Here is a 22,030-nt window from a genome sequence, read left to right as displayed (position 1 = left end):
TAATGGTTAATGGATGCAGATCTCGCTGGCCCAATTATTGCAACAACCCTTAGAAGGGCTAAAGAATCCAGTGTTCCCATCAAGATATAGTACAAGTTTCATAGGTCCGGTCATTCAACATGCCCAATCCGTCCCAGTCCACTTCAAAAGCCAGAACAGAGCTGTACAGTGTAAATAGTTATACAAAATCGATATTACAGTGAACAAGAGTTCAGCTTTGATTACATAGTCTTATTTACACTAAGGAGCTTGGCTGGACTGAAGACAACACGCAACTACTGCAGCATACCTGCTTTAAATGTTCCAAACCAGATATAATGCCTTCCACATAAATAGTGACATTGTAGAAATTCCTGCAACGGAATCTAGTAATAAGATGCATCCTGGAAATATTAGGTAATATAATTATAATAGCAGATTTCTATCAATTATGCCTTGCGCCCAAAAAGCAAATTGCCACTCTTTTGTCTGGAAGAAATTTGGAAGTCCCTGTCCATCAGTCTCTTGTAGGATATCTAGCAGCTTTTGATTCAGCAAGTTTCTTCTCAAATCGCTCCCACTCTTCATATAACCTTCCCTCTGTATCAGATATGTCTCTTTGGGGTGAAGGCTCTTTCTGATCACGAGTGATTTGAGATTTCTGTTTAATTTTGGTAGTTGATTTCTCTGACTGCCTGCCAATTGAATCAGATGAACCTGCCAAACAAAAGCAGCTAGGAAAATCATTCATGGACATCCTCTTGATGTCACTAAGCAAAAAGCAAAAGCAAAAAAGTAGAACATAGCATTCTGCAAACAAAAGATACGAAAAAGAGAGTGAGAAAGATGTAGCTTCTTACCTTGTCTAGGTAAATTCCCAACACCATTTCTTACAACATTAACAGAGTCACTGTATCCCCTTTGAGATGATGTCTGAGAAACATTAGGTTTTTTTGAAGGGATGAGAGCCCCTGAAGGCAGAATGGAATTAACTGCTTCCCGTTGTCTTTTGCGAAATGCAATCAAATCATCTTTCGAATTTTTGTGGATATTTTTACCACTGTTTACTTCATTTTGACCATGAGGCTCACCAGTGGAATCCCTTGGAAATCGAGCAATTTTGTTGGGTTGCAACGTCTCCTCTCCTGGTGTCATTACTGTGTTTGTTTGCTGTGATGCAGTATTAGAAGCATTTAACTGGTTTGGATCTGTGTCTATATGGACATCTTTTGTATGATGCATATCTTTATCCATTTGATGCTCTCTTTTTTGTATAGCCCGAACCCTTCCTTTTGAAATTCCATCTAACTTAGGTTTAGGTTTCTGTGTTATAGAGGCTTTATTCTTTTCCTCAGCCAAGCAGTGAATGTTTGTGATTGTCTTAACTTTGCCCACCAATCCTGATTTATTAATTGCCAGCTTGTTTTGGTGCTCATCATTTTCTACATTTAAGTGACTTTTGTCATTTGAAATCCTGCTTGCAGAATGACCATCAGGCTTGTATGGTTTTCCTCCATGGGTTTTCTTTCTTTCCTTCAATGCATCATCAGACATCTTCGCCTCAATCCCTAAATGATTTTGGAACCTTGCTTCTGTATGCATTTTTCTGTTATCCTGCTTTGCAGACAGACTGTTGAGAGGATTTGCTTCCATATTCCTTTTTGGACCCAGTTGCGAACTCTCTTCCATCTTATTTCCATTATCCCTTTTAAAGCGCTTCCCTTCTTGATGACCACGTGAATGCTTTGGTGAAGCCTGGTTTGCACTAGAAGCAGTATAAAGGCAACTTTTGGCAGAAAACCCCAACAGTGCATTCGGAAACAAAGATTTGTATGGCTTCTTAGCTGAAAAAAACAATTTTCTTTCCTTCACATTCTTGAGCAAGGCTTCCCAATGAGGACTTCGCTGTAATGTCCTGGCATTGCCCACTATCCATAAAGAAAATTTGGCCCGTGTCAGAGCAACATTCATCCGCCTAACATCTGAGACAAATCCAATGCCACCTGATTCTGAAGTCGACAATTTTTTATCTTCTGATGATGCCCGAACAGTTGAAAATATAAGCATATCCACTTCACGCCCTTGAAATCCATCAACAGTATTGAATTCCATTTTCCCTGCAATGCTGGGCCCAAATTCATTTGTAACTCGTAGTCTTAGTTCCTTAAGTTGTTGTTTGTAAGGTGTAATGATTCCAATTCTTTCTGGCTGAAATTCCTGAGGATACCTATCTCAACCAAAAAGTCAATAAGATGATATTCAGATTAAAGTTTAATTGATACATGAACATACACTGTCAATAAACCACAAATTTTACCTTAGATTGAGAAATTTCAAAATCTCCAAGGCAACCTCAACTTCTGATTCATTGCGAAGGGATTGTGATCTGATGGACCTTCCACTTTCTTCACGACCATCCACAACATCATAAAAAACATAGGGTCCTAGGAAAGAGTTCTCATGAAATAGTGCAGTCCTCTTTGTTTTCATTGGCCCACCATCCCTTAATTGATTGTCATAAAAATGAGCAGATGGGAATTTGCATATCTCAGGATGCATGCGATACTGAAAAGTTTAAAAAATAATAACAATTAATGTTCCAGACTACAACTAGCATCAGTACAAGAAATATAATGTGCTCACATCAGCAATCCCATAGATCAACCTTTCTTCCAGTAAAACCAGTGTACAGCCATCTTATCTCCAGATCTAGTAGGCACCTAGAGGGATCAAAAAGAAATTGAGATGTAAATCTCTAGGTGCTTAAAAGATCCCAAGTTAAAATGGATCTACACTGATGTTTGAATATATATTGTCTCATTTTTTGAAATTTCATTTTTACGCTACAATTTTTTTTTTTTGCATGATTGTTACACATTCCATCCATGCTGAACACACTTATGCCAGGTGCCACATCAGCATTGGCCATGATATTACACATTTCCCTTGCACTGGGCTGTAGAATGGACCTCACTTCTCAGTGCAATCATTACGAAAAATGGCCCAATCATAAGATAAATTTGATAATACCCTGCTTACGTATTGGAACCATAAAACTGCCCACAAAATTTTTGACTCTCTATTTTATTCCATTGGTTAAAACCTTAAATAGAATAAATATAAATTTTAAATAAGATACCAGAATCACCTATGTGGAACTGCTTACAAACTAACAGATGCTGCTAAAGGTTACAATTATACTGCATCATCTCCAGCATGGATATTAACTGCCTAAAGATGAATATATTTGATGACAACTTATCACAGATAAAAATACCTGTGTACTAAGCATTGCTACAGGGTAACCTGCATGTTGTAGGCGTTCAAACATACTGCATTCATAGGAAAACTTGCTAGCAAGATGAGATAATACTGTTGCAGGAAGCTGCTTCGGGTCACCAACCTTTAGCCCAAAAAAAAAAGAGATTTCAGGCAATCAGCATTTATAGCAAATGAATGATGAAAACGGATTTACATTGCTAGAGGAAACAGTAAATACCATCACACATTTGCTGCCTGTCGATTTTAGAAGCTGCATAGGGATAAGAGTTGCTGGTTCTAAAGCCTAAACATTAAAAACATTCAACAGATGTGTTACAGTTAGAAAAACTAAAAGGTAGTGCTTGTAATGAGCTTCATTATTTTTCTACTTGAAGTCTAAATTTGTGTACGCTTTGCTGCTATAATCGATAAAAGAAAAATCTGACGACCAGCAAACTAAAAAATCAACCATGGATAGATGTGGTGCAAAACACAACCTGAGCAGCTTCATCTATCACCACTGCATCAAACAGGGCATTCTCAACCGATTTGACATGTTTATTCTCAGAAAACAATTCAATGCAAGCAGAGTAGATGTCACCTCCGCAACCACTTAATGTAGTAACAACTATCTCTGCTTCCCTTATTATATCCCTTCGTAAAGCCCTCTTTATAGCCCAGTTATCCTCAAAAGCTTTCTTCTCTTCAGCTTCAGCAGCAGCAAGTTCTGTAAAAATTGCCCTCTTCCTCTTGTACAAAAATTTCAATTTTGTGTCATCTTCAGTGGAAAGTTTGTTGGTCCCTTCATCTTGACGATTAGAACGTTGAGCTTCATGAAACTGAATACTCTCTACCAGCTTCTCAAGATCAGATCTCAGTTTTGCAGTCATATTATGTGCCCTCTCATCCCTAGAATCAGCTTCAATCTGTTTTTTCTCCCCCAAACGCTGTTCAACTAATGTATCAATGAAGACAGGCAGAGAATCTGGATGAACTGTTTTTGCATTTCCCACTCTAACTATGTAAGGCTTATAATTTTTACCAGTGATGTCATGGAGACCATGTTTGCATATCCGTGAGACCAATTCATCAACTGCTGCATTAGACTGAGCACAAACAAGCACCCTTGATGTTCTTGGCCCTTCCACTTCAAAAGGCTTACAAGCAGACTTGTTATTGTATTTCATCAGCTGCCTAGCATGACCAGCATCTTGCCATAACCTTGCTGTTGCAGCAGCCTGACTCATTTTGAATTTGCCTCGAGACAGACTTGATGTGGCTACCTGTTGTGTATAGACATTGTCCCTTGTATTTCCACCACTAGATTTGTTTGATGTTTTACTAATGGCAAGTAATACACTCACAATGGCAAGAATAGTCATTGTTTTCCCGGTGCCTGCACATTGATTCAAAGCAACCTCATCAAGTTATTGGCTGTCTTTTTACAATTGAAAAAGCATTCAAATGATAAAATGTATGCAAAAGTATCAAAATCAACCTGGAGGGCCCTGAATAAGGGATAGTTCACAGTTCTTATGTGAATCACTTCTTTCAACGACAGCATTTATCGCTTTGAATTGACTCTCATTGAAGGCTTCCTTCAAGCACTCCTTCAATGGCTTTGGAAACAATTTCATATCTCCACCTTGAGTCTGATTACAAACATCAGCAAATGCTGTTGCAGCTCTGTGTGGATTGAGGATGACAGGCAATAAAGGAACATCTTTGACAGCTGAGAGTGCCTGGAATTCTCTAAGCTGAGGTGTAATGCTCATTAGACGGGTCACACACCATTTACTACGTACAGTGAGACGTCTTCTAGCCTTGGTCAGCCGGAGAATACCAGATTGGAAGTATAACCTTAATACCAGAATACTTAATTTGCTTTTAGCATCTCTCTCCCTTCGTTCCACCTGCAACCCAATATACATTCATAATCATAAAGAAAATATGCATAGTGACACAAAGTCCAGCAAAAGAATACAAAGCTCAGTTCTAACCTACCTTTCCAATCATATGAACATTCTCAGAAACAGTCTGGAATGGTTCTAGCGAAAGCAAGACCAAGTCATTTTCAGAGCAACCCCTGGCTGCAGCATCTTCTCCAGCATCTGGCATAAATCTCCCAAGGTGGAAATCATCAACTTTCTCTAAGGACAGCAAATGCAGTTTACCAAAGCACATGTCTTCTGGTGAAGATACCTCTTCAAATGAATGTTTCAATTGTGCTTTGAATTCTTCCAAAACCAAAGGCCGGAAAACATCAACATAATGATCAGGTGAGCGAAAAGAAATAGGCACTTCTGTCAAGTTAATTGCCTGCAAATCCTCAGTTTCACTTCCAGGAAGACCAATTCCGACTATAGAGAAATAATTTAGTTCTAGGATTCGTTTGTACCAATCATCTAGTCTAGGAGGCTTATACCTTTTCATCCCACCTTGCAACCTATCAAATCTACCTTTATCATTCTCCACTGGCATCTGAAGGTGGATCACCTGACGCTTTGGAGGAGCTGGAGGCTTTGGTAATAATGTTGGCATATTTCTTGCAGCATCAAGTGCAGCTTCAAGAGGATCATCCTTACTACCAGATACCATCTCCTTCAAGCAAAAATCATCACTAGAACGGCAGACAGTTGAAGGTTTATGCACACTGGATATTCCAGCTATATTTTCAGCATCATGTTTTTGGTGCCCAATGCCATGAGACTCTAAACCAGTTCCAAAATTTGTTGCATCCCCAGTTCTGTTTAAAATCTTGCTTTTGCTAAGTTCTTTGATGTTTCCTTGGACTTTCCAGCTAGAAACATGTTTTTCATCACTAACAGTAGGTAAAGATGAAGAATTATCCTTTGTTACTGTGGGATGTACAGTGGTGACAGAAACATTTGAAATCAGGTCACCAGGTTGTGGGACTATGCTGCCTCTGTTTTCAAACTGCTCAGATGTAAATGGAGGCTCCTTGATACCAGAGCTACTAGACCCCATAGTAGTATCTATAGGACAGATCTTGCTAGAGCTTGTAACCAAAGGAAAACTGTCTGTGCTGTTACTATAACTCTTCTGATTTGAGAGAGAATCACGAGATTTTACATCAGCTTGTATTGTCTTTTCAATTTCAAGAGATAGTGACTTCTGAAATCCACCTTTTGCATGTGCATGTGCATGTGACTGTGAAGGAGCACAATTCTCTCTTTCTGTTTCTACCTCATCATCAGAAAGAATAATAATCTCACGTTCAATTTTTCCCTTACTTAACTCAGCAACACCATCATTATCACAGGAATCCCCATAAACTGTATCCTGAGCCTTATGAAAATGATTTCCTTCTACAGAATCTAATGCTTGATTAAGTACAGTTCTCCTTTCTCTTTCTCTTTGAGACCAAGAAGCATTATATTCTGGCTTCAAAATGGAAAGGAAAGATACCTGTTCTTTTAACTGATATACCACAATATTGTCTGTACAACAAATAAAATGAGAATGGTATTTAGAAGAAAATGCAGGAACACCTTATGCAATAAATATTGATCCCAAAAGAAACTTAAAACTCACCTGATTCAAGAATTGCTTTTATGGTATGAATAACAGTGTCAGAAGGTCCACAGGTTAAATCTTTAAATATATTCAATATACCACCAACAGCTTTTTTCCAATAGCTCTGTATAACCATGAGCTGAGAATTGCCCCAATCAATTAAATCATGAAACCATTGGATATCCACTGTTTTTGACGTGGTTACACTCGAATCCCCTTCGACTCCACAGAGGCTTGACCGTTTGAACAAGGAAGAGCTCATGTGTTTAACAATTAACGGAAGAATCTCTAGTAAGCGGACAAATGTTATCTGATGTAGCACAGTATCAAAATCAAAAGTTGAAATTTAAATTGAATGAAAATAGAAACAAAAAGGAATGTGAACAACCATGACATGAATTTATAAATGAAAGAAATAATGAACATTAAAGGTCACATGCATACAAGGAATACATCACTGACTAAATCATAACTTCAGTACAGCACAAATGACAATTCTGGAGGAATATAAACTAATACAAAAGATAAAAGAGACCCTTTAAATTTTAACAACTTCACCACCATTGAATTTTCTCCCAGGCATATTTCTTATATATTAAACAAAAACTCTCTAATATAAGCTCATCTCTATAGAAATTTATAAAAATCAAGTACATATATTCCATAAGGAGCACCTGAACAACTACCTATATGGGAAGCTCATTATCACAAGAAAACAGATGACTGTGGCATATGGAACACTCTTGTAGTGCTCCAGACAATGTTGCATGAAGCGGGGACGTGGAAGCATTATTTCGCGAAAATCTAGGAAGCAAAGTGTCTCGGAAGCGTCTACTATATATATATATATATATATATATATATATATTAAAAAACCATCCAAAATACCAAATTAGTCATAGAAGACATGAAAACTTGCATAATTTTACATAAATCAATATAGATATGGCATCCCATTGTACATTAGTGATTAATTATTCCAGCATCAACCATCTAGAATCTAGATTCCTCTTCTCTTGTCTAACCTTTGCCTCTACTTCAATTCTATAGGGATATTAGTCAACATTGCCTAGTTTTGATCAAACATCTTAATCCAAGCCTTATAATATGGTAGAGAAAGCTTAACATGCCTGATCAATGATTCGGACTTGAGTGAACGGTACATAATTGCTAAGGCCATGACAAAGGATTTCAACAATCAACAACACCAACACTGGGGTACATATAGGGCTTGGTGCACTTGATTAAATGCCAATCACATGCCCTCATACATGATATAATCCAATGAAATGCCAAAATCCCATTGATCCTGAAAACTGTTAAGTCTGCTGAATTTTGAATGGGATATGAAATTCTATTTTCTACATATGAAGTCTGATGAGGTTGGAACCACTCTCAAACATCCTAAGTCATTTAATGGTCTTTATCTTTCATTTCCATCCTTTTACTTTAAGAATTTAACATTACCATTAGAGAGCATCTAGGAAGCGACTAGGGAGATTCAAGGGGCACCTTGGGAGTATTTGGAAAGTGTAGTTCCTCACATAACAGTTCGAAATTTCCAACAACAAAAAACAAAAAAAGGCCTGCGGAACCATGTGAACCGTCCACCTTCTCTTGGATCCACTCGCGATCCACAGTGGATCCACACCCGAACCTCCACAGATCCGCACCCAATCCTTTCCGGATCTGCAGATAGGGGCAGCAAAAACCGCGGATCCAAATTTCCAGGAGTCGCCAATAAAAGGCGGAACCGCAGAATCGATTTACGGATCCGCAGTTCCGCCAAAGGATCTGTGGCGGATCCGTACGGGACGTGGTTCTGCCTCCCGATCCTTGGGGGGGGGGGGGGTGGCGACGGTTCCTGCAACATTCCTCCAGACAAACCTTTATTGGCTTACATGCACCATGATAACAAAATAGATGTCCAATTATGCATACCCTAGGGCCTATAGTATTACTAAGACAGTGAATCAGAAACAGAGGTTGTACCCTCCTTTGCTTGTCCCTTCCCAACCATGTCAATCCATTGGTATGACTTTTCTCTCAAGTTTCAACTTTGTCTCTTATTAAGCATCACTACGACTCTTCCTTTGTAGTTGCCAATCTTTTTTCCAAAACCACGTTTCCCCGTAGCAAGTAAATATCTTCTCATGAAAGAGCCTGAATTTTTTTGTGTGTCAGGTCACATTTTGGTCTTTTGAAATCCATTGTGCTTGGTCTCCCACAATCCTCTATTGAATGGACAAGTAGAGATTGTCAATCACACTTGTCCACCTTCCTCAAATGTGAATGCATGCTCACCCTTGCACTTGGGATAACAATTTGTCGTTCATCAAGCATGCCTAAAACAAAGCCATCCACAGACTACAGCCCTTTTCAAAGTTTCCTTGGCTTTCAATCTCTCACTCCACTTGATGTTTCTTCTGAAATCAATGGTGACAGAATCATTTGAAATCAGATCACCAGGTTGTGCAACTATACTCCCTCTGTTATCAAACTGCTCACATGTAAATGGAGGCTCAACAGTAGAAATATAAGCAGCTATCCAATGCCAGCGATGTCCCTCATAAACTGGAGGCTCTGGTAAGGTCTCATTCATTTGCTGAAAGATCCTTTTAGATTCCTCATCTGAAGCTTAAGTTTCTCCAATGTGGTTCACACACTACCATTAGACAAAGACTCCACCTCTGCATGAGCCCCAAACGGCTTTAGGGTCCTCCACTTGATGTTTCTTTTCAGGTTCCATTGACATTGACCACTCTTTAACAAACATGTGAATAGGAATAAGATAAACAGTTCACTAAGTGGATCAACAGATCCATAAGCAGGTCAAAGGTATCCTAATGTGACAACATTTGAAAATTAGAAATATAAGAAGCTATACAATACCAGCCATGTTCCCCATCAATTTAAGGCCCTGTTAAGAACTGGTTCATTTTTGCCGAAGCATTGTTTTCCAAACACTATCATTAGAACAACTAGTGGTGGTAATGCTTTCGTTCATGGCATTTCACCCAGCCTTGGTATACACCTGCAGTTCAGTGTTGATCTGCATAAGCCATAGACTCCACCTCTGATGGAAATTGATTGAGGCCCATCTGATTTATCAAACGACCGATTTGAATCCTGAGTACTAGGCACATTCTCTGACTTAACTCCACCATCAGCAAATCCATTAAGCACAATTTACAGTCCAAACTTCCTTGGGTTCATGTTATGAATGCTAGACAATATCCTCATCAGTCTAAGTGCAAATGTTACAATAAGTTAGAACACAAGTTTCTCAAGTGCATAAGCAAGCACTGGAGGGCTGTTGGGTTTTGGAAGGGGACAAGTACTATGATTACTTGAGCAAACATCAACTTGCATAGACCAACAAAGATTGTTGGTTGACATCAATAGGATTTCAAAAGCCTTGAGCTGACACTGTCTTGGAAGTCCAACCTGACTTTGCCTTGATATCACTATCCACCATCAACAAAGGCCTTCGACAACTAAGTTTACCAACTCAACGCAATTGTCTAATGAAAATAACAATTTCAGTTATAGCAACCACCTAACTGCCTCAATTTTAGTTATCTTATGCGTCAAACATATCTTATGAGGCTTACTTGCAAGTTGCAACAGTTCTTCTAGGGGACTTCACCACTCATATTCTTTCACAGGACTTGTTTATTAAAAAAACTCAACTCATACAGTTCCACTATTCGCCAAAACACACCTTGTAGAAATATGTACTTTTACAAATTACGTGCACTTGTAAAACAGTAATCAATTATTCTAGAGGATTGTTTGTGCTCAGTCTCTTTATTAAGTGTTATCAGGGATCACTACTGCTAATAAGTTGTGTCTGCCCCATCAGGTCATGGGCTTCTTTCTGCAAATCGGGCTAACTCAAAATGCTTTTTGCAAGATTGTTGGAGACAACCCCCTTATTTAAACTAAGCCCTTTTTGGCTAATGTATGATTAATTTTGAGTAGATTAACCAAAGGTGAGGCACTTGGCCCAGTGATTAAGTTGACTAGGCCAAGTGAGCCTCAAGTATAAAAAGAAGGTGACGGTAGAGAATTAGGTTACTTTCTTTTGAGCACAAGCTAAGTGAATGGTTGAGGCATGTGCTGATATCAGCATTCCAAGGTTGTGCACTGTAACAACTATATTCATCTGAGCTAAGTAATCAATCTGTTCCAAATTATCGGTGAATGGTTTACTAAAATAAGCATGTTAGGCATTATATGGTGAATCTGCTGTATGTTAGTCCAAGCTGGTTTATATTTAGGGTAATGTTCTTCTAATGAATGAGTATTGGGTCTGACTCTTTCATCCCAGTTCATTTGGTAGAGTTATTTGCTTAAGCAATAACTGTTTGAATTGTTGTGTGTTCATTGTTTTATTTTTATCACTATTGCATAACAAGTTCTGTTAGCTGCTATGATATATCCCAATAATGTACCTCAATTTAGTTCCAATTCATTCAGTTATATATCCATTACAATATTGCTCTTTTAAGTTGTATTCTATTGGTTAAGCTATTTATGTGAACTCCCTTTCGATCAGTAAGGATGTGTACGCATTGTTAATTAGGTTTGGGAAGTTAGCACCAATTTAGGTCAAATATTTGGGCAACATTACTAGTAAACCCAGAGATGCCCTTTTCACATAGAAACGAAATCACACCGTTGGGTAGTGAAGGGACTATGCTCAATATTGAACAAGATGTAGCCCCTCCACTATTAAGCCGACCCTATTACATATACATTTATACATTACATGACATTTAACCCTATATATGCCCCCCTTAGAGTCCTATCATACAGAGTTAACCCCATATATGCCCACCTTGCGGTGATATCAAGTTTCAACACCAAACTAGTCTCTCGACAAATCATCAAAGGACTCCCACAGTCACAAGAAGAAGAAACATGGCAAGAGAAGTAATAAAGGAAAAAAACAAAGATAGCTCCAATGAAGAAAAGAAGCACAGGAAAAGTCAACCTAATTGTTGGACAAACATTTTGAAGCTGCCAACATCTAATGCTAGGTACCACAAATGTTGATGGCCACCATTTTACCCTAGATTCCCTTTGGCAGGTGGTCAAGGAAGACAATGACTCAAGTAAATGGATTGCATTCAAAGGGACCTTAAGGGGTTCAACACTGACATGATAGTCAGGGAAGTCAATTACCCATGTAGATGGGCTGCATTCAAATGAACCTTAACAGGCTCAACATTAACGTGGTGATGGAAACATGATAAGAAAAAATTTCAAATGTTCTATGAAGTGGTGGACAAATTCAAGAAAAAAATTGACATATCTTGATGACAAACCCTTAACATTCGCCCAATTAAAGGCTATCAAATAGTTGAGAGAAAGGATAATCCACGATGATCCCCACATAAAGTAACTATTTGGCCACCTAGATTTGAGCTACCAAAACATGAGCAAATGACCAGTTCATATCAAGTTTACACCCTAGCATCAAATCAAATATTTGGGCCACTAAACTAAGAATGTACAGAGAAGCTATTGATGCAATGAAGGAGATGGAAGGATAACTGGATACCAATGCACAAGGAAGAGACTAGAAGGGTGAATAGTGGAATTGTAAGTTTCAGAAGAACAATTAAAACATGAAGAAGATGAATGAGGCCAACGAGACTAGAGCCAAAAGGAGGCACACAATGGTAAACCAAGGGATAACCACAAGCCAAATAGAGATGGTAGAAGTCGAGACACGAGGAAATTGAACAAGCTCAATTTTTACAAAACTTGTCATGTTGATGAATTGGAACCAAACGATCAACCCAAAAAGAATGTGAAAGCAAAGGAGAAAAAAGGTGGGTTAAAGTTGCCCAAAAGATGCACAAGAGAGAAAAACATAGCCTTAAATCAAGAGAACTTCAAAGGTATAGTTTGTTGTAGGTTTAATCACTTGTATAAAACAACAATGCCCATAAGCTAAAGAATAATGATATAATCACAAGATCATGTGTCACAAAACATGATGTTAGAAATAAGGTTTAAGTTGTGCATTTATATACAAGTAGGGCATCCACCCAAGAAATATTATGAGCCCACATAAGTAGGGCACATTCTTGAAGAAGAAGACTATTGAGATTACATATCAAAATTGGCTATGTTAGGATTAACCATAACATAGTAGTACAACAAATGATCACATTAATGGCACAAAAAGGGCTTGGTCATAGCCGAATGTGAGGGTTACAAGATTGCCAACAACACCACTTAAAATGTATAGAGAGCTACAAAGAGAAAAGATCAAATAATGGGGTTATGCTTATCTAACTCAATACGGAGATTGATCATGGCCAAAATAGGGAGTGGAATTATGGATTCCCTACTCAAATACACCTGAAAATGGATTTATGGATGACCAGCGCAAGATAATATTGGTCATGGCCAAAACATGCCAAGTAGGTCTATGAATACCCAACACAAACACCCTGAGAGAGGTATAATACAATCAAAGAGTAGGTTTATGGATACCAAGTCAAATACAAGGGTTGATCATGGTAGAGTTACAAAGGTGAGTGGGTTTATTACACCGTAAGTAGCAAGGTGCATATATAGCCTAGTTAGATGTGTCACATTTGTAACATTAATTAACTCAATTGAAAAAGATGAAGTCCATAAATATGAAAACAATAAAATTAGTTGGCCATTAGAATAAAACACTTTAAAAAAGGAATCATAATAATGATAAAACTCTATAACAAAATAAACAACCATAGATCCATCCTAACCTCGAATCATTTAAACACCAAGAGAATTATGACTATTTCTTTTGATCCCCTTCGGTGCTTACTAGATATGGGGTTATGGATCTATGCAAGGGGATACGCAGTGTGAAATAGGGCTGGCCATATCCCCCCACAATCTAAACAAAAGGCCTCGAAGAGAAGGCATTGCAACATAGTTTCCACTCTTAATGTTGAAGATGAGCCATATAATAAGATATGACACCACTCTTAATGTTGAAGATGAGCCATATAATAAGATATGACACCCCCTAAACACCACATATCTAACACCAACGCCATTCCATAATCTAATGAAGGTCACTTCTAGTAGAGGTGGAGAAGAAGGATTCATTGAAGTGTGGTTACTAGATGAAGGTACAAAGGGTGGCACAAGTTGTATCCACTCATGAAGTTGCCAACTGTAGTACATCTAGAAAGAATCACCATCACAGTGTTAAAGGGAGAGATCCACTGGAATATGTTGAGAATCATCAAGAAAGAAAAGAAAAACTTATGAATAGAAATTGCATCAAAACAAGTGAGAAAGTACATAGCTCACTCACAATATAAAGTGGTCATAGGCTTGAAAATGCAACCACGAAAACGACCAATCAAACAAAGCATCCTCTAGAAAATCACCAACTCATCACACATAAAGAACAACTTCAAATGTAACAAGGTCAATAAGAAAATCATCACATACTAGAACAAGTAAGGTTGTGATATCCCCATTAAATAAAATTTTGCTAAGCAATTCTCAATTTTTGCATTTTTGACATTTTGATGTTGTGGACTTCAGAAAAGTGGGTTGAGTAGATCCCCAGTTGATTTTGGAGAAAAAGGAGGCTATGCACATTAGAGAAAAAGGAATAATTATTTTGTTAGTGGAATGTGGGGAACACAAAAAGGGAAATTCGACCCCCTTGAGGAATTCACACTAGAGGAGAGAGGAAAGAGATAAGGTGGTTCGAATTAGTGGAATTGGGGGCCCACCAAGGGAGAAGGGACCGACATCTATAAATATCACAAGGAAGCCTCATTTTGGGATCCTTTTGTCCATCACTCTACAGAAATTGAACTCTCTTGGAGTTGTTGAGCACAAGAAGAAAAGTGCTACTTAGCACAGGAATTCCAAGCTGAAATTCCAGCCCTATTTCGGAAGACTTAGAGTGCCTCCCTAGTAAGGGAAATTGGGGTCTAATTTAGGGATTCACTTGAGCGTTTGCAGAGATTTCATCTAGTTTTGCATGTTCCCTTGGGCACAGAAGACAGTTTCCAGTGGTTGATTGGAGCAACTTCCTTTCATTGGAGATTTTGGGCAATTGTAGGTGTTTTTCCTTGGGTAGAAGGAAGAGATTGGCACCTTTTCGCAGGGCTGAAGTAGAGAGATTTTACTAGGCTGAATTCTTCTATTTTTGGGCTTGCAGAAGGGTTATTGAGCAAAGGCTACGCAAGGGTTTGTGGATGTAGATATTGCGGGAGTTTGGACCTAAAGAAGTGAGTTATTTCCAGGAGTGATTTTGCAGTGATTTCATAGGCATTTTAGCAGAAGATTTGTGCCATCTCCGACAATGTCTCACTTTCAGTGCGCAAAACTGGGCAAATTTGAAATTCACACTTTTTGGGGCTCTCTGAGTCAGCTAGAATTAGCCCAAGAAATTTCTGGGTCTTTATGGGTTTGGTGTGATGAGCTCTAGATTAATCTTACAGAATTTTTGGAGAAGTTACGAGGGAGGAAACATCATTTTTCCTTCAGCAGCAACAGCAAAATTTCTGGGCAGTGCAAGTTACATGCTTGGGCCATTTTCCAACACTTAGGTCTACATCATTTCACCTGGGTTTTGCATGCTTGCAGTGGCAAGCCCAGGTTCTATTGTTTTACTGCATTTGTACCCAGTCTCCAGCATTATTAATAAAATGGCTCAAATTTCCTGCTCAGATTTTATGGTTTACTGATTGTGCTTGCACGTTGAAAATTTTATTTGTTGTAGCTTAGTGCATATCTGATCCAGATTTAAACAAGAACGCAACAAATTACAGAGATAACCATAAAGACAGAGATGCAGCAGAAACAATACTTCATTTCATTATTGTAAAATACTGAAATATGCTTACAAACAGAAATGGAAATAAACCAGCCAGGGCGATGGTAGCTTTTATCTGAGAAGAGATGTGGCGGCTACATGCCTCTGAACTGTGTTACAATGAGACTTGAAGGCCTATTTATTGTTGAGAAACAATGGAAAACCCTAAACATCCAAAAACCTAACCCTAGAAAATGAAACGCCAAACTGTGGGCCCCGTTTGGGTAAATTGGTACATCAACTTCCTGGGGTCATAACTTTGGCATACAATCTCCATTTGACGCGCACCATAGCTCGTTAGAAAGATCTATCCGAGGACTACAACTTTGGGAAGAGTGACCATGTTGCTCCCAGATTTCCTAAAAACATCGTTTCGGGACTCAAAACAGCTTCAAAAGTTCAGGACTGGAAAAACTGCTAAAAATAGTAAATTGTGCTACAATCAAGGAAACTGAAAAACAGAAAGAGATAGTTGTGGGGACCCAAGTGGGATAGGTGGGTGGCCACCAACATCCACCTGGATCATTCCTCCCCCCTTGGGAAGCAATGGTCCCCATTGCATTGAGTTCCTCCCTAAGATGAGGAAGCTTCTGCTGAGCTGGGTCCCTGGTGAGCTGTTCTGCAACATCTTATGTGTCCAGTAATGGTGGGAAGCATGGCCGCGGGTGGTCCACATTGAACACTCGATGCAAGCTAAGGAATGAGGGAATACTGTGCTCCAAAGCATTGTTTCCCACAACCTCGGTAATGGTGTAAGGACCATGTCGAAGTGGTCTGAGCTTCTGATGGGTTCTAGTAAGGCGTTCTTTCTGCCAATGCAGTCAGACTTTGCTGCCCACTGGAAACTTGTGTGGTACCCCTGTGGGTGAGGAGAAGTTGTCCCTATGTTCTATCATGATCGTATCCCTTTGTTGTTGCTGCTGCGTGGAGGAACCCCTCATGGGGGTCATGGATGTGGCGACAATCTTCCCCTTACTTTGGGAGCGGACCAGACAAAAAATAAATTTCCCAGTCTATGAGATGATCTTACTGCATTTCTTAGCAGACATCAAAGAGGTGGTCGTAGGTGGGGCTACCTCCGTTATCCTGTATAATGAATTACCCAAAGAAATAATAACAACATGAGGCCTTGACTCATACACAGCATGTCGCCTCCACAAGTATGGCTAGCCTAATAATACATCACAAACATCCAGAGGTGCAACATCACACAATACCTCGTCTGTGAAGGGTTTGATGTTGTAGGGCAGGTGGCACTGCTGGCGAACTCGAAGATCTCGTCCTTGGTGAAGCCACCTAATACAATACGGTTGCGGGTGTGGTGTAGTCGATAGGCCCAACTGCTTCACGACCTCTGCTGAAATGAGATTCTTTTGGCTGCCATTGTCAACAATGAATTGCAGCGGCGAACCCTTCACCCACATCTATGAGTGGAAAAGACGCTCCCCCTCCTGTGGATCTTCGGGCTCATTCTTCTGGATCTTGGAGGTGGCTACAGTGGTGCCGGACTCCGCGTCAATGATCTGCTTCCCTTTGCCATTCCCCTTGTCGGGTTCTGACTCAAGGTCGGAACATGCATCTGATTCGAAAGCCTTCAACTCGACCACCAACGACTGCTTGGTCTGACACTCACTTGTGTTGTGAGTGGGGCTCTTATGGAACTCACACCACTTTCTTGTGTCCTTCTTTGACTTCGTGGTGTTGTTCTTTTCTTGTGGCTTCGACAAGTTGTCTTGAGTCACCCCGCCTTGGCTTTGTCCTTTGTTCTTCGGATTCGCAAATCCAAAGTCTCGCTTCTTTTGTTTAAACTTCTGCTCAATTTTGACAACGTATCGGTACACCGTGCCGAGCGAGGAGATGTTCAGGAACTCCATCTCATCCTGGATGTATCTGTGTAGGCAGCTGCAGTATTTGAATACCAAATGTAGCTCAGAATCCTTGATACCCAACTGTGTGCGAAGGGTATGAAAAACGTTTGTGAAATCCGGCACATCTTGGTCCCTTCCCTGCCGCAGTGTGGTCCACTTTATGTATTTGTCCTCGTAGCTTTTGACAGGGTAGTACTGCTCCTTGATGGCATCCCGGAATGAATTCCAAGTGGGTGCGGCTAAAAATAATGAGCCTGTACTTTCATCCTTCTGCTCGCAGTAGGTTTCCCACCAGTCCTTAACATGGGGGGCTGCTTTGAGAAGAGAAAAAATAATCTTTTCCCAACTCAAAAAATCATGAACAAAAAAATACCCTTCTAACAGATTTAACCATTCATCTACGACATCTGCGTCTATCTGACCCTCAAATATGGGGATTTCAAAGTTAACTTGTACCTTAAAGGGTGTGGCGTTTCCAGAGTAGCTGTTGGAAGCCAATGCGTCGCCTCTGGGTAGCCGCTGAAGGATCTGGGCAAAGTTGTCCATCATCGCGTTCCTTTGTCGCTCGAGGGCTTCTTCGAGCAAGATTTTGATAGGATTTCCTACCCCCTCGTCTTTCTTTTCATCCGCCATGGGAGGTCATCGAGATTTGTGAGGCTAGTCTTGCAAAGGTTCGACCAGTTCAAGCCCTAACTCCTTATATCCCGACCTCGTTGGGGACATGCAAAGAAAAACAGAGAAAAAACAGACTGCTCTGATACCACTGATCCGAATTTAAACAGGAACACAACTAATTACAGAGATAACCATAAATACAGAGATGCAACGGAAATAATACTTCATTTCATTACTATAAAATACTGAAATATGCTTACAAACAAAAATGGAAATAAACCAGCTAAGGCGATGGTAGCTTATCTCTAAGAATTGATGTGGTCGCTACATGCCTTTGAATTGTGTTACAATGAGGCTCAAAGGCCTATTTATTGTTGAGCAACAAAGGAAAACCCTGAACATCCAAAAACCTAACCCTAGAAGATGATACGCCAAACTGTGGGCCCCGTTTGGGTAAATTGGTACATCAACTTCCCGGGGTCATAACTTTGGCATACAATCTCCATTTGACGCGCACCATAGCTCATTAGAAAGATCTATCCGAGGACTACAACTTTGGGAAGAGAAACATTGGTCGATGGACCCATCTTGCTCCCAAATTTCTCAAAGAAACGTCGTTTCGAGCCTCAAAACGGCTCCAAAAGTTCAAGACCCGAAAAAACTGCTAAAAATAGTAAATTGTGCTACAATTAAGGAAACTAAAAAACTGAAAGAGACAGTTGTGGGGGTCCAAGTGGGATAGGTGGGTGGCCACCAACATCCACCTGGATCAATGTCTGTTATTCATTGAATATTTCCATTAGGAATATTATAGTGGTATCATAGCATGTTCTTGGCCAATTGTAGGCAAAATAGCAGGTGATGCCACCCAAGTACCAAGGAGTAGTGTTCCAAAGAGGCAAAGGTTGGGGCAGAGGAAGAGGATGTGCTAGAAGACGAGAGCTTGACCCCTTTTCAGATATGGAGCTTTGTCACATGTAGAATCAAGAGGGCAACGACCAACCTAGACAACATGGACAAAATCAGTTGTTGGAGGAGTTAGTGATGACGAACCAACAAACGATGAGACAAAATCAGCAAGTTCTAGATATGATGCGGCAGATGATGGGTCTGCAATTGCAGAACCAACAGGGACTAGCCAACGATGGAGAAGGTGGGTCCCAGGCAGGAGAGGGGAGTCACATGCATGCATGCACAAACCAGCAACAAAACACCCACACTTATGGCTAGACTAGTAGATCCAAGACACCAAATTTCCCGGATGAACCAGAGAGGGAGAGGGAGCCAGACGCATTTGTTGATTTGATGAGATCCTTCACTAATGGGGTTGATAAGTATGAATTGTTGGATCCTTGGGTTAGGAGGGTCTTATCCTTTAGGGATTTTGTCACCTAAAGGAGAGGTATAGAGTGGGAGAAGGGACGCCTTTCCGAGGAGTTCAGCAACATTAGAACTAGGATACACAAAGTTCGCAAGAAAGGTTACACTACCCAACTTCGATGGGTCAGCCAAGAGTTTGGCTAGGGCTTGGTTGAGATATTTCACTGAAAGGACCCTGAGTTACACCTCCAAGAGTTGGCTCACCTATAGCAAACAGACAACGCTGAGGCATATATGGCAGAGTTTCAAAGACTAGTGGTGATCTTCTCAGACATCTCAGAGGCAAGGTTGATCATGATATTCATTGAGGGGTTAGCAAAGCCTCTGCATGGTTGGGTGAGAGCGTACAGGCCTGTATCATTATAGGGTGCCATCAACCGAACCAGGGACATGCTTGATGTGGTTCTGAAGACTAGGGCACTAGTACCTTCTAAGCCCACCTTTCCTCAGAAAGGTAAGGACATTAGACCTCCTCAAAAGGAATGGATCGAACAGGGACAGTTGGATGACAAGACCAGGAGAGACCTCAATAGGAGGAGGTTGTGCTTTACATGCCAGGAGTCGAGCGCACCAGGGCACCAATGCACCAAGGGCAACGCCCATTACATAGAGGTTTTCTCTGATAGTGAGTTGGACGACAAGACTGAGACGGAGCCTGAGGCAGACAGTAGGAGAAAATCAACCATAGGGTGCATGAGGAGAACCACCTATTCCCAAATGAGGTGTCATAGCCTCGCTTCGGGGAGTCCCAAAGAATTTGACATTGCATATCAAGGGCACAGTGCAGGGACAGTATGTGTCAGTGTTGGTGAATAGTGGGGCTACCCATAATTTTATTGATGCACGGATGGTGGAGTGGAGAGGTATACATACAGAGGCTTTTGAGGGGTTTTCATTGTTGGTTCCAGGAGATCAGACCATGCAGTGTACTAGGTATGTCCCCAGGATGACATTGAGCATGGGAAACTATTCTGTGATAGACCACTTGTTTGTGGTTAATGTACCAGACACCAATGTGGTGATGGGTATCCAGTGGCTATACTCTTTGGGGCATGTTACCACTGATTGGAGGAAACTTGAGATGAAGTTCATGGGGCCTGATGGGAAGCTAGTGCTATTAAGAGGCATGCATTCATACCCACCACAGACAATATCAACTCATAGGATGGAGGCCGATTTGAGATAGGGAGAGATATAGCATGGGCAGTGGAGTTGTGGATTTCAGAGACGAGGACACAGGCACGATAGCCACACCCAGACATCTTAGCACTGTTAGAGAAGCACCAAGCATTGTTCGGGGACATTCCTCCAAGTCGTCCACTAGATAAGGGCTTTGAGCATAACATAGAGTTGGAGGAGGAGTTGCATGCAGTTATCAACAGTGTTCCACGGGGACGCGTCCCCCAGGGTCGGGTGCGCGCACCCCTCGCACCCCACGCACCCGGGACGGGGAGTCTCTTGGGGGTGCGTTTCCCCAGTGTGGGAGTCTAGACTCCCCAAGACTCCCCAGAAAGGGTGCTTTTGGGCGTCCCCCTTCAGTGTGGGAGTCTAGACTCCCCAAAAAGGGTGCGCCTGGGCGTGCCCCTTTAAATTTGTCTAATAAGACTTATAAATTAAAAATTCAAAATCAAAAATTCAAAAATCAAAACCATTAATTTTTTTTTTTTAACTAAAATTAAAACTAAATAACTAAAACTTAAAAGTCTAAAAAAAAATTAAAATTAAAACTAAATAACTAAAACTTAAAAGCCTAAACCTTAAAGTTAAAAGCTCATTTCATTTCAACCCAAAGTCATTTCCATTTCACTCTTAACTATTTTTGAGTTTGAACTTTGAAACTTTGAGTTATATAGATTTAGTGTTCAAACTTTGAAAATATACTAGTATGTTTTGCTTTCAATTTAGATTCTAGAATGATGAATGATGAATTTAGTTTTTAAATCAATGTAGATTGTAGAATGATGAACCATTGAATGATGAATGATATCGATCAATGTATTTGAATATTTTATTATTGATTTTTATTTTTGCTTTTCAAATCTCATGGTATGTATGAATAATAATTAATTCAATAATGAGACTTGTCACTTGAGTATGTCATATGAATGATGTATGTATCAAAATGAATGATGAGGATGGATCAATGATTCAAATTTCAATTGTCTATTTAATATTTTTATGCTTTCATTATTGAACAGTGAACAATGAATGAACTTGAATTCTATATATATATATATACCTCGACGACTCCCCGCACCCCTGAAATTTCCCTAAAATTTAAGGGTACTCCCACACGTCCCCCCTATGCGTCTCCCCGCACCCGCGTCTCCCCGCACCGGAGTCTTGGTGGAACATTGGTTATCAACACTCCCTATAGACATCCCAAGGCATACCCCAATGAGATTGAGCAGGCTACACTGAAGTTGTTGGCTTTGGGCTACATCAGGCTGAGTTTCAGTCCCTTCACTTCTTTAGTGGTGTTGGTGAAGAAGGATGGGACCCTTCGCATGTGCATCGATTACAGAGCCCTTAACAAGAG

The 22,030-nt window shown here is 40.2% G+C and overlaps 1 protein-coding gene across 3 annotated transcripts in view; it reads right to left on the bottom strand.

Moving 5' to 3' along the window:
* Nucleotides 1–392: 392 nt before the first annotated feature.
* Nucleotides 393–22,030, bottom strand: part of LOC149176028 (P-loop containing nucleoside triphosphate hydrolases superfamily protein) — a 150,004-nt gene continuing 128,366 nt past the window's right edge. For all 3 annotated transcript variants that reach the window (XM_089419835.1, XM_089419836.1, XM_089419837.1), the window contains 9 exons: nt 6,796–7,087; nt 5,245–6,701; nt 4,739–5,153; nt 3,738–4,636; nt 3,479–3,544; nt 3,257–3,382; nt 2,297–2,544; nt 840–2,206; nt 393–696 (listed from right to left, as the gene is read on the bottom strand). In XM_089419835.1, the coding sequence (XP_089275961.1) occupies nt 497–696; nt 840–2,206; nt 2,297–2,544; nt 3,257–3,382; nt 3,479–3,544; nt 3,738–4,636; nt 4,739–5,153; nt 5,245–6,701; nt 6,796–7,087 (5,070 nt within the window). In that variant the 3' untranslated portion in view covers nt 393–496. The remainder of the gene's footprint in view (nt 697–839; nt 2,207–2,296; nt 2,545–3,256; nt 3,383–3,478; nt 3,545–3,737; nt 4,637–4,738; nt 5,154–5,244; nt 6,702–6,795; nt 7,088–22,030) is intronic.

This window comes from Pinus tabuliformis, chromosome 4_1 (genome assembly GCF_031772625.1).
Source record: "Pinus tabuliformis cultivar Carrire ecotype Pingquan chromosome 4_1, CPIR1, whole genome shotgun sequence".
NCBI lineage: Eukaryota > Viridiplantae > Streptophyta > Pinopsida > Pinales > Pinaceae > Pinus > Pinus tabuliformis.
The sequence above is the reverse complement of the archived record's forward strand: the minus strand, read 5'-3'. Positions and strand labels throughout refer to the sequence as shown.